We start from the raw sequence: 17,313 nt of genomic DNA on the forward strand, positions 1-17,313 counted from the left end.
AATTTTGATATATTGAAATTATAGTAAATTTTCAAAAGTGTTGAATTTACGAAACTGCTGAATCTTCACTGGTGAAAAAATTAAAAAGGTAAAACACTTGTAATTAAAAAGGTAAAACACTTATGAACATAGCAGATATTTTTCACTCGATGCAATATTAAACAAAATGCCATTACCGTAACCACCGTATACAACATATAACGACAATTGAATACGAATGCTTCAAATGCTATATCATACGGAGAATCTAAATCAAAAAAATTTGCAGTACATATGGCAGCAGTGCGAATCATGGTGAAGCCTGAATGGTAGCTATCTAGAGAGAAGCACAATTAGCTGGAGCAAAATGGAGGTTGTTCCGCTTCAGATCGTACACTATATGGAAATTCTGCTGCTGAACATTTCCAAAAAACGATGTGGAACCAGCCGGCCCCACAGATACGAACGCAAAGCAATGCAATCCGCGCGTATATTGTTGATACGAAAGGAATGAATTCTGCGGCGACAGAACGTAACTGGCGCCTCCCCGGAAATGAAAAGTAATCGCTGGAATTCCCAGATTATCCAACCTACCGGCGTAGCATAGATCAAAAGAAGTATGAGATACTTGAACCGGCGGAGTTTTAATGCTGGAGCGAACAGCAGCCACTAATGGCCGATACGCTGCGTCCGCCAAATAGGTTATCGTCGAGCCGGAATCGATGAAAATGCCTCCTCGTCCGCCGGGTTGAAGGTCGAAAGTGCCCTTCGGATAAGGGATTGATTTGCCAGCCACACTGATTCCTTCAAGGCCCAGATAGTGGAAGGTTGGGAAATTATTGTTTCGAATTATAGGGGTGACACTGAATTTACCGGCTTCAATGAAATTGGTGCCGCCCAAGAATAAAGGGCTGGTTGCTGAAGGATTATTCACGGATCCCAAACAATAGGAGAATACATTGTTAATGGAAGATCCAATCTGGGAAACTAGTGACAAAGGCCCTCCCCCCATGCCGACTATACCGTCCGATTGGGCAAAAGATTTCCCCTGGTCATGCCCACATCCAAATGCAATGCGCTCAAATGACGGAGTGTTCGCCTGGGATGCAATCATAAATGTTTCATAAGACAAGGTTCCAGAGCTATAAGAAGTGTCTGTATACCCATAGCGGTATACACAGTTCTTTTGGGCGTCACAACTACGGCCGGCCACGGCTAAACAGACATTGCTAGCGCAGGTAGCTTTACTGTAGGACAAGGACTGCCCGGGTTTATATAGTGAAGAAGGCTGACACTTGGTCCAGATCAAATCGCTGCCCGTGTCTAATATTAAATGCAGCGTTACTGGATTCGGGGACCCTATTTTCACCTGCATCGAGAACTCACCGTCTGCAGTGCTAAGGGGATTGGGGGAAATCTGGGCATTTTTGGAGATGAAATATTGTTGGAAACTGCGCAGCCTGTTGTGGCTTCGTTCAATAGCTCGGCGCAGTTGTTCCGCATTTGAAAGGTTGGAGTCTCTGCGTATGAGGTCTACTCTAATGCCCTCATAATTCCTCGCTGGATCAGTCGCAGTTGCATTTATCCTCTCCGCCTTTTCTTCGTTGCTGGTATCGCAGATTCCTTTGCATGAAAACACATATAAAGCAATGATAGCGATTAGCGTAGCACGAAAAATTCGGAGCCCTGCCATTGTTGAATACCGTGAGCAAACGCCCTTATGAATTGAAAATGCATCGTATGGACCGGATATATATACACACTGAATTTGGAGTCGGTCCCATAATGTGGACACCGTGGCGATTGCCGAGTTGATTCTTTCCTCCCAATAACCAGGCAGACAGACACATTTTTGACTAAATCATATGGATGGAAAATATTCGCTCCAGTTAAAAGTTTTTATTCGATATCGAGAGATGTGTAATCAAGTGACTTCGCTCTAGTGAATATCGAGGGGTAATCTTAAGGAGAGTTGTTTTAAATTATTTTAATCCTAAATTTATTTAATTTTAAGGGATCGAGTTTTATGTGTAATTTTGTTTATCGATTATTAAAGTCGAAATTTTAAAAAAAAAAAATCTATTTTTTTTAAATAATGTCTACTCATAAAAGAAATTGCAGGTGAAGAAATTGGATTCCTCTTTACTATGTTGGTTACTTTAAAAGAAGTTTGCATCTAAAAAATGGATTCTTTTCTGTATTTGGTAGATCCCAAATAACATAGATTTAAATTCGTTTAATTATGAGTAATTAATTATTATAATTATTAATTATATTAATTTATTTTATTTTATTTTAAATTTTATATAGTTTGACCCAATCAAAACGTTTTAATTAATAATTAAAATTAATAATTTTATTTTTATATTTGATTTATTTTTAATTATATTTTATGTTTATTTGTATTATTGATGATGATGATAGTGGTTACCGTCCAAACTGGTTTATCGACCTATAATTTTTTTAGTTTTTAATTGTCTGGCTCCTTGTCTTTCTTAGCAAGATTGGTGCTGTGGCTTTCTTTTTTTTTTCTACGTTCTTCTAACTTCCTTTATCTTGCATCTCCTTCATCTCTTCTGGTTCTTGGGACATTGGTGTCTTAGCTTCGCAATCTATTGTGTTCGTCCTTTTGAAGATAGTCGGAGAAGAAGTTTGGTCTAGGAGATCTGCTTTGTTGTTAAATGAAGATTTATTTTGTGCGGTATTCGAATCCTCATAACTGTTGATGCTTGAGGGGTTGTCAAGTTCACTTTTTTGTTGTTGGGCCGGGTTTCTCCTTTCTTGTCTTGCGAGTTGTTTCTTTCTTGCCCGATTTCTTGTGATTCAGAGTTTTCTCTAGAGTATTCTTCTTTGATGACAGTGTAGTGTTCTTTTTGTGCTCCTTCCCACCAAGTAGATCTGTGGTGGTTTTTTTTAGCAGAATTTTTCTGGGAGGCTTTTGGGCAATTTTTGGCTAGATGGTTTGTCTCAAAGCAGGATCGACATCGAAAGAGGACACTTTCATAATCGAGTTTCTGGTTCCACACATAGTCTTTACTTGTTAGGTTTATTTCCGCTGGGAATCCGGCGCTGAAGTCCATTTCCACACAAATGCGTGCATAGGTGGTTCTAGCATATTCCTCTGTTTCTGGGCATCTGCAGTAACATTTCCCAATTGCATTTCCAATGGCTTTTAGCGAGGAGAGATTCCAGAGATGCAAGGGTAGGCTTGGCAATCTCACCCAAACTGGTGCTGAGGTTATGACTGCTGTTGAGGGATCGAATGATGGGTTCTGTGGCTTCATGAATAGGCCTGAGTTTTCTCAAAACCAAGGGTCGGAATTTAGAATACATTGTCTACTTTCAGGATTTTCAAAATCTACTATAAAGAAACCCCTGGCACAGGGGTAGATATTAATTTCATCAGAAATGATAGGCTTCCATACCTCCGAGATCCAATTGTGGAGAGTTGTCAGTCGTGGCCAAAAACCATTGAACTGGCATATTAGGGCACTTTCAAAAAACTTCAAAGCCTCATCGAGTGAGGCCTGGACCACCTAGACAGTGGGAGATGGGGCTTCACTGACGATATGGGCAGGAGCTTGCCCTCTAGAAGCGGATGGAACTGAGCCAGAAACTATTTTCGCGAAGCTGGGAGCCATATTTTACTTGCTCGCAGAACCTAGTTACAGAGAAATAAGGTGAAGATTAGATCTAGATCTAGATCTAGATCTAGAACCCTGCTGCAGAGTTAGATTTAGATCTAGCCGCAAAAGGTTAGAACCCAGTCGCAGAGAAATAAGGCAAAATTTTAATGTAATATGTATATATTATTATTATTATTTTATTTATTTTATTTTTAAATTTTTTTATCATTGAGTCAAAATCTGTATATAACATAACATAACCCACAACATCTCTTCATATTAATGATAATGATAATTTAAAAGCACATAATAGTGATAATTTAAAAACAAAAAATTTCTTATTTGGGACCAATAAATTGTTTTTTGGATTATCCACGATCTATACAAATTGTGTGAAACTTAACTATAGGTCAGTGTTGGGTATTATTTTGTAAATTAATTGTTTTAAATAATTTTTTGATATTAATTTTTTAAATTAATTTTTATTATATTAAAATATAAATACATTTTAAAAGGGCATGGTTTAATTATTTTCAAAAATTTCCAAATTAGAAAATATGTCTAAGGCTGGCCCATAATGGGAAACCAATTTTACCTATAAAAAAGTCATTTGTCTTAACTCCTAAAGGTCTGCTCGGAAGGAAACCACACATAAACATTTCTTTAGTTTAATGTCTATTGTTCACCAGAAAAAGAAAAAGAAGAAGAAGCATCAAAGAAAGAGGAGTGGTATGATGTGCCTTCTTCAATGACAAGTCAATCAGAAATTAGTTGAAGATTAATAATTAATCATATTATTAACTTATTATCAAAATTACTGAAAATTTGTTAATTATTTACATTAATATTAACAATATTTACATTAATAATTAGTAAAAAAAATGATTATTCACATTAAACACCATTATAAACCATATTAATATTATTAATGTGTTCATATATGTAAATAATCTTATATTTAACATCTATTATAAGGAAAACATTATAGATGTACAAGTGTCAATGTATGTAGAAATATTAATAACGAAATTAATAATTAGTAAAAATTGTTATTTATTTACATTAATACTATAACAACCACATTAACACTATTAATGTGTTCATGTATGTTGAAATTTATTTTTGAAATATATTGTATGAAAAAATTTATGGACTTACCATTATCAATGATATATTAATATTATTAAAGTGGTTGTTGTAAATTAATAAATAATAATACCCATTAAACCAAATGTATGCAACATGACAAACCATCCATTCATGTGATAGAAATTTAAAAATTCACGAGTGTATTCCATTTTATGTACAAAACAACATGTTAAATATTCAAAATGTGGAGTAAAATGGATAATAATTAAACCCATCCCTTAAACATATAAGCTTAATAAATAAGGAAATTATATTTGTGAACCAATTTACAACTAGGTGTAGACATAGGACATTTGACCCAACCATAGAGATACTACAATTCTCTCAACGGCAAGACACCCTCGAGCTTTGGTTATGAATCTACAAGAAAAAGTGGCTCCGAAAAATTCCTATTGTTCCCTCATATCAAGGTAATTTTTATAGTCATTCCACTCCAACATCTCTTTTTGCCCTCAATCTGCACAACCAAAGGAATAGGATACCCTTCTTTGCCCTATAGTTCCTTAGGCTATCCAACTTCTCTATAGGGATCTAGCAAAACTTGGCTATGAATTCTCTTTATTAGGGGCTCGATGAATTTTAACAACACTATGAAAAGATCACAACAACATCTCACTTGTTACTGGGTAAATTTTTGAATATAAATCCACTTATAGGCTTTACAACCTACCTTTTCATGCACTTTCCAACTATGACAGGATGCCTTCAACACTCCCTATGGATTCCTCGAATTTTGTAAAACTAGAACTCCTTTTGACTCCTTTCCTCTAGTAGTAAAAATTTCCCTTTCCCTATTCAAATTTCCATTTATCCCATGCATGTTTAACTCTCACATTCCCCAAATTCGTTTTACTTAGCCCTATTCTCTCAATAACTATGTGACAAAATTTTTCCCACTAAACCTCCCACATGCATTTGGGTGTTTTAGATATTCATAGAGGAAGAAAAATTTCTATTCAAATATAATCTAGAAAGGTGGTTTGAGATTAATAGACGTGTGATCTCCACCTTGGACCCCCTTTTAGCCCCCTCGCTTGTGTAAAATTATCCCCCATATCTATACCCTTATCAAACTAAAGTTAGGTGATGTGTTTTATTCTTATTATTTTTTATATTGTGCATCATTTACATATTACATTTCTTTGAGCAAGGTTGTGCATCATACTTATAAGATACATTTGTAATATGGGGATTAAAAATTAGGGATTTCACGCCATCCTCAATGCAAATCACCATACTAATACATATTGACTTAAATACAAATTTGTACATCATAGTACTTAGATAATTTTATAATTTGATAACCCTTACAAGATTTCCAACTAGTAATTTCTCATTCCCCTTAACCTGTTTTGATTAAGCTGGTAATTCTTTTCATTGATGTCAAGTCTAAGTCATTTATGTCAAGTAATGTCAAGTTCAAGGGAAGCTTGTTGAGGTTTTTATGCGTGAGGCTTATGATGTTGTTGACATCTTAGTTGTTTCTATTAATAATGTGCTAGCTTATGACACCTTCATTATTGTTGAGTAGCCTACTTTGAAGGATTTTTGTTTGCAGGTGACTTGCTCAAAATCACATGAAAAGTGCTTGGTTGGATAATCCTCTCCAAGAGCTTTATAATGGTATATGACACTTAATCTAACTCTTAAGGAATGAGGCAAAATCAGAGTTTGAAGTGCTGTCATTAAAGCAAGGTTCCACATGGTTCCAACATGGGTCCCCTATCAAATTGGAACCAAAGTTGGAAGAATATCATGAATAAGCATGAAGGCTGATGAGTGGTAAGCCATTAGTCCTAGCCCCTGATTACAAGGAGTTGGGATAAAGCACCTAGGCACTTAGCGAACTATCCAGTCCATTTGATGTGCAAACAATATGAACAGGCAGTGAGTGGCGCGCAGTAGGTGGTGGGGAAGAAGTCCCCTGGTCACAGGGTGCTTGGCCTAAGCACCCAAGGGCTTATTATACTATTGAAAATACAACAATAAAATCTCAATTTGACTTTGCCTTGGTCAAACTAGAGAAAATTCGAATTTCTATTTTAGCATAAATCTTGGAGGTAGTTAACTGAGGTGACATGATATTTGTCGCTGAGTTAACTTAGTTAATTTGAGTTGGGGAAGCTTGAGTTCAGTTCAATACGATTGATTACTAATTTGTAGCAATCTATTTTAGTTAAATTGAGTTATGGTCAATTAAACTAGTTCTAACTGTCAAAAGAGCTAGTGGAGGTCAAGTTGTTGAAGTGGAACTTCAACCACACTCAGTGATCAACTAGTTAACTAATAAATCAACCCAAAATAACTGATGAATGCAGAGAATTCGAGTTACCCATTTGATATGGAGATTCCAAGGTAGTGTAATACCAGTTGTAGACTATTCCAATGTGTATAGGTGGTGCATGCAGTTAGTGGAAGGACCTAGAGGAATTGCGCAATCTAATCAAGGGAATTTCCTAAATAGTAGAGACTAATTTCCTCAATGAACAACACAAGGAAATAGGAGCTTGGAGGGCTTGAAAATTGGCCAAGTGTTGGCTAGAGTCAGTTAGTCAGGCATAGGGATAGACTATACACTTGCGGGTTGTGCTAAGGCTTGAGAAAGCATATGTATTCATCTCTATTATCTCATTAACGCAATACAAATAGGAAGGGGTTTTGAGCAGTTGCTTTCCCCTAGATAAATCTCTATGCATGTGTCATGTTTCCTTTTGCGTGTCTATGATTTGTGTTCTAGATGGTGAATGAATGTCCGCATATCAGTAGAGTAGCTTCGAGTCTTGTGAATTAGTAAATTCCATGAGTAGTTTTGAATCTACACATGAATTTCTACATGGTATTAGAGAAAGATTCACAGTAGAGAAGAAATTTCAAAGTTGTTATTGCAGGGGGATTGGATTCACGAGATCAATTCTTTAGAGATAAAAGGATAGCTTTCTATGGACTAAGACTCGATTATTCCCTTGAGGGAAGCTCAAATTATGTTGCTTGGAAGGATTGCATGGAGGCAGTGTTGGAAGATAATGGATTGAAGGAATTCACCGATAATGACTAAAACCAACAACAACTGATGCTCATGATCTAGTAGAATGGAAGAAGTGTGTATCCAAGGTGAGGAGAATCATATTGGAGGAAGTACAAGACCATATTGTCTCAAATATCCATGGAAAAGAGTCTTCGTATGCAATGTGGCAAGAACTGACAAATTTTTTTCCAGAATAGTAGTGACCACAGCAAGCTGGCACTCAAGGATAAACTTTGAAATATAAAGATTCAAAAGAACTAGAATATTTTGTAATACTTGAGCAGGTTCACACAATGTCATGATGAACTTGGTCAAGATGGTGTTACTATTACAGAGGATGATTTGGTAAGCCTAGCCCTTCTAACCCTTCCCAAGAGATGGAACAACAACTAAGATTTGGTGAATGGGAGGGAGAAACTACCAAATTGGGAATGCCTATGGTCTGATTTGGTACAAGAGGAAATAAGGTGGAATACCAGAGACGAGACTTCATCCAAGGGAGAGGATGAATAAAATCACGCCTTGGATAGAAAGGAAAAGAAGGGAAAAGGGAAGAAATCCCAATCCAAAGCAAAATATAGTCAAGGGGGCAAGAAGAAAGACTTGTCTAGAATCAAGTGCTTTCACTGTCATGAATTTGGGCACTATGCCATGAAGTGTCCACACAAGAATACAAGAAAGAAGATCTCAAGAGGAGTAGTAGGTGAAGCTCAGGTTTCACATTTTGAACTTGAATTTACTCTCATTGCATCCATGGCCAACACAGTAATGGGGAGCGTGTGGTACTTGGAAACTGGTGCCTCTTTACACATGACGGGGAATAGAGAATTTTCTAGTGATTTAGAGGAGAAAGATATGTAGATTCACATCGATATGGTAGATGATGGAATGTACACTATGACCAGGATTTGTACAATAACCTTTTAGAGGGATTCTAGCTCCCCTCTCAGACTTAAGGATGTGATGTTTGTTCTAGGTCTAAAGAAAAATCTTGTCTTCGTTGCAGTTTTGGAAGACCGTGGTTATGATGTGATCGTCAGAAAAGGAAAAGAATTCCTGAGACACATAGCCATGAGACAGGTGAAGCAGATCGGGGTTCGTGTGAAGAACCTGTACAAGCTAGATGTGGAGGATTGTGTTGCATTGAGCACAAAGGCAGAGAAGGTGCAAAGCCACAATGTCGGTGAAATTTTTCATAGAATAATTGGCCATTTGCATCATGGAACTTTGAAGATCATGCAATAGACAACCATATGCCTCCCCAAAGGAGAAATATAGAAGTAGGATACATGCAAAGGGTGTACCTTGGGGAAGTACACAAAAGCCACTTTCCATGTTCGGGACAACAAAGCACATGTGGTCCTTAAAAGGATACCCTCTCATGTTTTTGGACCTTTCTCGACAGCCTCCACTCCTAATTTTGTCATTTTTATTGATGACTTCTCACAGAAGTGTTGGATTTTCTTCATGTGGAAGAAGGATGAGACATTCTCTAAGTTCGTAGAATTCAAAGCACTAGTTGAGAAAGAAACGAGCAAGAAGGTGAAGTCTTTAAGGAGCGATAATGGAGGTGAGTATGTGTTGAATGAATTTAAAAAAAGTCTATGCAAAAGAAGGCATTAGATGAGATTTGAAAACACCCCACAACCCACAATAGGATGGGGTGGATGAGAGGAAGAACCATAACATTATGGGAGAAGCAAGGGTGATGTTGCATGAACACAACCTACCTCTGCACTTGTGGGCTAAAGCATGCAACAAAGTGGTCTATTTGTAGAACAAGAGTCCTCATCAGATTCATGGCATGATTACACTAGAGGAGGCTTTCTCGGGGAGAAATCCAGATGTGTCGCACTTCAGGATTTTTGGAGCCTCTATTTATTGCGATGTCTCCAAAGAATCAAGGAAGAGGCTATAGCCGACAACATAGTTTGGGGTATTTTTGGGTTACACCGAAACTCCGCACAAATACTATGTGTAACTATCATCCCTAAAAATTACAGTTGTGCGAAGGGATGTAAAATTTGATGAAGACAAAGCCATGCAGTGCTCTCTTGAGAGGGAGCTTCAAATCCCACAAGAAGAGGACGTTTTAGCTCCAAATGAGGAACCTCAAGAAGTTGTGGAGTAGCCACAAGTTGAGGAGAAAAGAATGGAGATGACCACTCAAGTAGGACCATCCAAAGAAGGCAGGAAAAGGACCAGGGAAGCTAAGATACTTGTGCAGGATGCAAGGGAGAATGTGGGTTCTCCTTCAAATCAGTGTAGGCAGAGAAGGTCACTAGATCGGTACACTAGCTACATGGCTCTAATGATTGAGATAGTAGAGACTGAGCCATCCTCTTTTGAGGAAGAAGTAGAGAAACTTGTATGGGTTAATTGTGGGTTTGAGCTAGATCTTCAAGGTGAAGCATGCAGCAGACAGAAGCATAGAAAAGTACAAGGCCATATTTGTGGCCAAGGGGTACTCTCAAGTTGAGGGGACTGACTATGAGGATAAATTTTCTCCTATAGCAAGGTACTCATCCATCAAATCAATTCTTTCTCTGACTGCAGAGATGGGGTGGAAGATGCATTAGATGGATGTGAAAACAACATTCCTAAATGGATTTATTAAGGAGGAGGTGTATATCAAGCAAACAAAAGGATTTGGGACCTTTTATCGGGAGCCTCATGTGTGCAGACTCAAGCGAGTATTTTATGGACTTAAGAAAGCACATTTTGCTTGGAACACTAGGATTGATAGCTACCTCACTAGTTTGGTCTTCACCAAAAGTGAAGCGGATGCAAACCTCTATCATATTTTGCTAGAAAGAATTTTTTTTATTATTATTTGATGTGTTGATGACTTGATTTTGACTAGTGATGAGCTGCTGATCAGATCTTACAAGGAGGACCTTTCAAGAGAGTTTGAAATGAAGGAAATGGGTCTCATGCACTACATCCTTGGATTCGAAGTATGGCAAGGTGATGGGAACTGTTTGTATTTTAGGGAAAGTATGCCAATGAGATACCTCAAAAGTTCCCCATGGACAGATGCAAACCCATGAAGAAACCTCTAGTGACCAACTGGAGGAAAGAGGATGCCACTTCAGGTGAGGAAGTGGATGCTACTGTTTACTGACAGTTTGTGGTTCAATGATGTATCTTGTGAACACATGGCCAAGTATGTACTATGTAGTCAACCAACTGAGCCAAGTATGGTTAGGCCAACCAAACTATTTTGGAGGGCAGCTAAGCATGTTCTACGGTACCTCATAGGCACTACTCAGTTTGGACTATGGTACAAACGGATAGAGGGAGTGTAGTTGTGAGGATTCATAGATGAAAATTGGGTAGGGAGTCCATCATACCGAAAGAGAACATTAGGTGGAATTTTCAGTGTTGGGCTTAGAGTGGTTTCTTGGTATATCAGGAAGAAAAGATCTATGGCACTCATCTCGGGAGAAGAAAAATAAATGGTTGTAAGTCAAGAAACATGTGAGGCGATTTGGATGCGAACAATACTTGTTAGATTGTTTGGTCAGATGATGGATCCCACTTTGATCTACTGTGATAATTAGAGTTGCATCAAGGTCTCTGAAAAGCCTGTTTTCACGACCGATCCAAGCATATAGATATCGTATCACCATTTACGAGATTGGGTGCAAAGGTGGATAATGTTTTTGCAGTACATTCCAACAGAGGAACATAATGTTGAAATTTTTACAAAGGCCTTGTCAAGAGGTAAGTTTTAGTTCCATAGGTACAGGATAGGGGTGGTTGATTATCCCTTTCTTGTTGAGAGGGAGTGCTAAAAATGTAGCAAGAAAATTTCAGTTTGACTTTGCCTTAGACAAACTATAAAAAAGTTGAATTTGTATTTCAGCGGAAGTCTTGGACGTAGTTAACTGAGGTGAAATGGAACATGTCACTCAATTAACTTAGTCAGTTTGAGTTTGGGAAGCTTGAGTTCATTTCAGTATGATTGATTGCCAATTTGTAGTAGCATTTTTTAGTTAAAGTGAGTTATGGTCAGTTAAACTAGTTCTAATTGTCAAAAGAACTAGTGGAGGTCAATTTGTGGAAGTGGAACTTCAACCACACTCAGTGATCAACCAGTCAACTAATCAATCAACCCAAAATAACTAATGCATGTAGAGAATTCTAGTTACCCAATTGAGATGGAGATTCCATGGCAATGTACTATTAGTTGTAGACTATTTCGATGTGTACAGGTGGTGCATGTAGTCAGACGAAGGACCTAGAGGAATTATGTAATCCAATTGAGGGAATTTCCTAAATAATAGGGGTTAATTTCCTTGAGGAACAACACAAGGAAATAAGAGCTTGGAGGGATTGAAAATTGGCTAAGTATTGGTTAGATTCATTCAATCAGACAGATGGATAGACTATACACTTGTAGGTTGTGCTCAGGATTGAGAAAGCATATGTATTCATCTCTATTATCTGATTAATGCAATACAGATAGGAAGGGGTTTTGAGCAGTTTCTTTCCCCTAGATAAATATGTGTGCATGTGTGATGTTTCCTTTTGCATGTCTATGATTTGTGTTCTAGATGGTTAATTAAATTTTGTAGATCAATAGAGTAGCTTTGAGTCTTGTGATTTAGTAAATTTCATGAGCAATTTCGAATCTACATATTAATTTCTACACAAGCTGCCCAGTCTAAATGATGTGTATAAAAGAGAATGGACAATGAGTGGCAAGTTGCACAATGTGGAAGTACAGGTGGACACTTCGCATGAAAGGTGGAGATAATGCAAAGACTATTGGAAGGTACACATGTACAAGATGACATATGGAACTTTATGAAAATGACATGTGGTAGATGGATTAGGTCTTTTTGGGTGTCCATGCGACACTTTTTTGAGTAACACGTGGTAGTAACATGGAAAGACATGTGGTTGAAAGTGATGTCGTAGTGACATGGAAATACATGTGGCAAGTAGATTTCAACAAAAGACACGCGGTAGGCTTTGATTGGTGCACATGGACATGACATTGCAGCTTGGGATGTCTAAGGATATATGCCATGGATAGGTTTTGTAAGGTTTGATAGTGTTAAAATATTTTTGTGTTTCTCATGACTTCATGCAGTGGGACCATCGACCACTTCCCACCACCCATTGGAAACGGGGAAAGCAATGTAAACATCATCTAGTGGTAGAGAAGCAAGCGGTGAGGCATCAAACAGAGTCTAGTTTGTCACGTGTAGCACTATCTTTTAATGATTCCATCTATTGGGTGGCTAGTAGAGGAAATACAAGAATTTTTTTTTGGGTGGAAAGTGGTGAGAATATAGGTAGTGGCCACAACCCTTAGTCATAAGAGCTAGTAGGTGGGTGCTTAGGGGCCTATTGACCTATCATCACTGGGATTTATTTTTTCTAGGTTGGGGTTTGGTTGTTTTAAGTTGTAGTTTAGTGATAGTGGGTTTGGGTTCTCACTAGGCTCCATGTTAGCCAAGTTTCCTACAGTTCAATATGGTTCTCATATTTATGGTGTCATTTAGGTTTTCTTTCAATTTTAAAATAAATTTTCAAAAAAAAAATCAAGGAAATTTCATTAAGATGCTTACTTGGAATGAAAAGAGGATATAAGTTATTGAATTAGTGCTCAATATAGCCTAATAATGAAATATTTGGATTGATAACAACTAAAAACATGTCACATGGTTAACAGAAAAATTTGGTCATTGGTGCATAAAAATGTATTGTAGTCGGAAATTGTGCATGCTTTTGAGCCATGCTGACATGGTTTCGTAGTTGTCATTATAGTTGGAAGTTCAAGGCTTATCAATAATTCATTCCTAGGAACCTGTGAATCAATTAGAGGTTATCATTAGAGGTGATTTCCCATGTGTATGTATGCACATGTGTCATATTCAATTGATATAGTTAAGTTACACATTGAAATAATTTATTTATAATCGACATTTTTTTAAAATAATTCTTTTCCCAAATATCATTTGTCAACTCCATGCTAAATACTAAAGGAATTAAACATTACCTTCATACTCTAGAAAACACATAAAAACTTTTTATAACATAAGGTTTTTTTCACTTTCCTTCACTTTCAATTAATATATCTATATACACACACACACTCACACACAAATACACAAACATACATGCTTAAAGCTGACATTGTATATTTTATATGTGGACAATATTGAAATGATTACACACACATACTTAAAGTGGACATTTTATATGCACATGTCACATGGTTAACAGAAAAATTTGGTCATTGGTGCATAAAAATGTTTGTAGTCGGAAATTGTGCATGCTTTTGAGCCATGCTGACATGGTTTCGTAGTTGTCATTATAGTTGGAAGTTCAAGGCTTATCAATAATTCATTCCTAGGAACCTGTGAATCAATTAGAGGTTATCATTAGAGGTGATTTCCCATGTGTATGTATGCACATGTGTCATATTCAATTGTTATAGTTAAGTTACACATTGAAATAATTTATTTATAATCGACATTTTTTTAAAATAATTCTTTTCCCAAATATCATTTGTCAACTCCATGCTAACTACTAAAGGAATTAAACATTACCTTCATACTCTAGAAAACACATAAAAACTTTTTATAACATAAGGTTTTTTTCACTTTCCTTCACTTTCAATTAATATATCTATACACACACACACACTCACACACAAATACACAAACATACATGCTTAAAGCTGACATTGTATATTTTATATGTGGACAATATTGAAATGATTACACACACATACTTAAAGTGGACATTTTATATTATATATATATGGCTAACATTGAAATGAAATGCCATGTGCCAACTTTATATTGAGCATGTAAGAAATTGCATTTCCCTCATTATAGGCTATAGAAAGTACTTTCTAGTGTAATAAAATCATATCCAAACTGATTAAAATAGTTGTTTGGTGCCCACGGGTGTAGAATAGATGGTGATGGGGTGTACTATTAAGGCACTCTGTGATGTGAAGGTCATTTACTAGAAACTCTGTGGGTAAAAATACATCCATGTTAAGGGTTGGTGTGGCTCTGGTTGGATGCGATCCCCAGATGATTTTTATGGATTAGATTCCCTTGGGTTGTAGCTTCTCAAGCCAAAGGTTAAGCATGCAATCATCTGATACTCACACAACTTAGCAAACATTAAAAAAAAGGGTTAGTAATTGGCCAATTTCATGTTTGCAATTATCTACTATGAATCTCCTAGTTGAGATGCATTAATCTATACTAAGGATTTTAGTAGGGATTCCATCCATGAGTGTGAGAAATAAAGGTATCTCTTTCCATTTTGCAAAAGTCACTATCAATAAGTATGTTTTAAACAACAAACTAGTAATTTTTATATATAATCTTTTTAAGCTATGATTTGAGATGGTTAATCAATATAAATATTTGATGAAATATATTATGTTATTGTAATTTATTATGGAATATCAAGTGTATAAGGAAAAGAGAGATATAAACAACAACAACAAAAAATATTTAAATTATAAATAGTGGTTTTCTTTAGAGGAATTCTTAGTTAACCCCCACCCCCCAAAAAAAAATAATTACAAAATTTATTTTTTTATGACTCAAAAAAATTTATTACGAATCATAAAATACATGATATAAATAATTAGAATACAATGTTTTTTTCTCTTTTGTGTAGATTAAATAATTATATTAAAATGTTGAACATTAGTATTTTTTGTTTGTTTTTCCTAAATTTTTGCATACATCATTCTAGATGCATCTTAATTCTAGATGTATAATCGTAAAGAGGGACCAAATCTCTCAAGATGAAAAGTTTTCTTTTTTTAGTGAAAAAACTAAGGAACCAATTGCACTAAGAGCTTTGATCCTCTTATTGTTTGATGTTAGAAAATCAAAAGGCAAAAAATATTTTCTTACTTTGATAATAGCTTATGATAATTTTAATTTATGTTGTCTTCATTTAAATATTCTTATCTTATCTTCATCAAGCAACTATCAAAAGGAACATGAAGATCATAAGAACAATAGAACACAATATGTAGGCTCTCAACCATGGAAAAACCCATCTCCTAGGTGTTACACTAAATTTTGTCACCATGACTGTCGATTCAAATCTCTCACCATCCGATGAGTGCCTCAAGTGAATCCATTGTGAAGCTTGAAGTAAAATAATGCTAGAGACAAAAGGAATTTTGGGTTGCACAGCTTTAAAACCATTTTTGAGCATCTGTACAGTTTTCCTAGCCATTAACTGCACATGTGTATTTTTTACCATTGTGTCCTGTGTAATTCTGTGCACTCTCTTCCACTAGCAGTGAGATCTGCTATTTCAGAGGCATATTTTCCATTATCCAAATGTTCTTCTGTCTTTAAAATTTCCTTTTTCACTTCCATTTTCGCCAAGAGGTTTTCCAGTCTTTCAATTCTTTTTATTCTATTAGGCGAATTGGAGTTTATGAATGGAAAGAAAATTTCTTTATTTTCTAGGCTGAAAAAATAACCATACCTTTGGCTATTTTCATCAAGCTTTGCACCATGCTTCTTGAAGTTCTGGAAAAAGGGAGTTCCTAGATACATAGCACAATCTATACCTGGAACTACTGGACAAACTAGATGTACTCCAACATTTTCAGTTAGGAATACATCTATCTCTGCTTCATGTTTAGTGGCAATTTCACCACTTGCAGTAATGACTCTGGGGCAGGCAGTCGGTCTTCGTAGATGCATGCTGACCACAGTATCGTTGACGATGTTTAATCTGGAGCCAGTATCCAACAATACTTTCCAATACTCAAACTGTCCACCAATTTTTACTTTCATTTTGACACAATACATTACATCTCGGCTCATGGAATTGCATCCAAAATCTGTTCTATCTTTCTCTCCCTCTTCTTCCTCTGGACTATTTTGCTGTTGAATTTTTGTGATAACTGGTTCTGAATGAAAAGTCCAGTTCTCTGTTTTCCCTGAAAGTTCAGGACCTTGTGAAGTCGAGGCAGAAGCCCATTGAGCATTCAACAATCTCACATTCAATTCTTCATGTTTTTCTATGCACAATCTTCTGTTTTCTTTTATTGTTCTTCTCAGTTCCTTTATTGCCTGATGAACTGCGGGCAATGTTTGCGGCAGGTCTTCACCAAAATCTTCATTCCTGAATTGCCGAGTCAGAGCTTCAACTGAGAATAAGGTGGCAGGAGGCACATACCCTTTATTAGGAGACTTCTTTGATTCAGCAGGTCCTTGCTTCAAATGTTCTGTTAACAAAGATTTGTACATATTCTTTATCTGAGGCTCAGTAGCATTTATCATTTGTGCAAATATATTCCTGCTGGTCTCATCATAGTCAGACTTCATCATTCTGACTGCATTACATTTACAGACATCAGGGTCACTGCAATCACAATCCCTACATTTTGTGCAATGAGGGTCTCTGCAATATTCATCTTCAGAATCAACAAAATTTAAATCATTTTCTGATTCTGAATCAGAAGATATTAGTTCATCACAGCTACTTGGTAAATCAAAGAAATTTATTTTTCCTTTTTTA

At 36.4% G+C, this 17,313-nt stretch overlaps 1 protein-coding gene across 1 annotated transcript; it reads right to left on the minus strand.

The window, feature by feature from the left end:
• Window positions 1–316: 316 nt before the first annotated feature.
• Window positions 317–1,672, minus strand: LOC149165951 (aspartic proteinase nepenthesin-2-like). The gene has a single exon (XM_089429995.1). It carries the CDS (start codon window positions 1,670–1,672, stop codon window positions 317–319), a length of 1,356 nt encoding a protein of 451 aa, XP_089286121.1.
• Between the last annotated feature and the right edge of the window lie 15,641 nt (window positions 1,673–17,313).

Source organism: Pinus tabuliformis, chromosome 5_1 (assembly GCF_031772625.1).
Source record: "Pinus tabuliformis cultivar Carrire ecotype Pingquan chromosome 5_1, CPIR1, whole genome shotgun sequence".
NCBI classification, from domain to species: Eukaryota; Viridiplantae; Streptophyta; class Pinopsida; order Pinales; family Pinaceae; genus Pinus; species Pinus tabuliformis.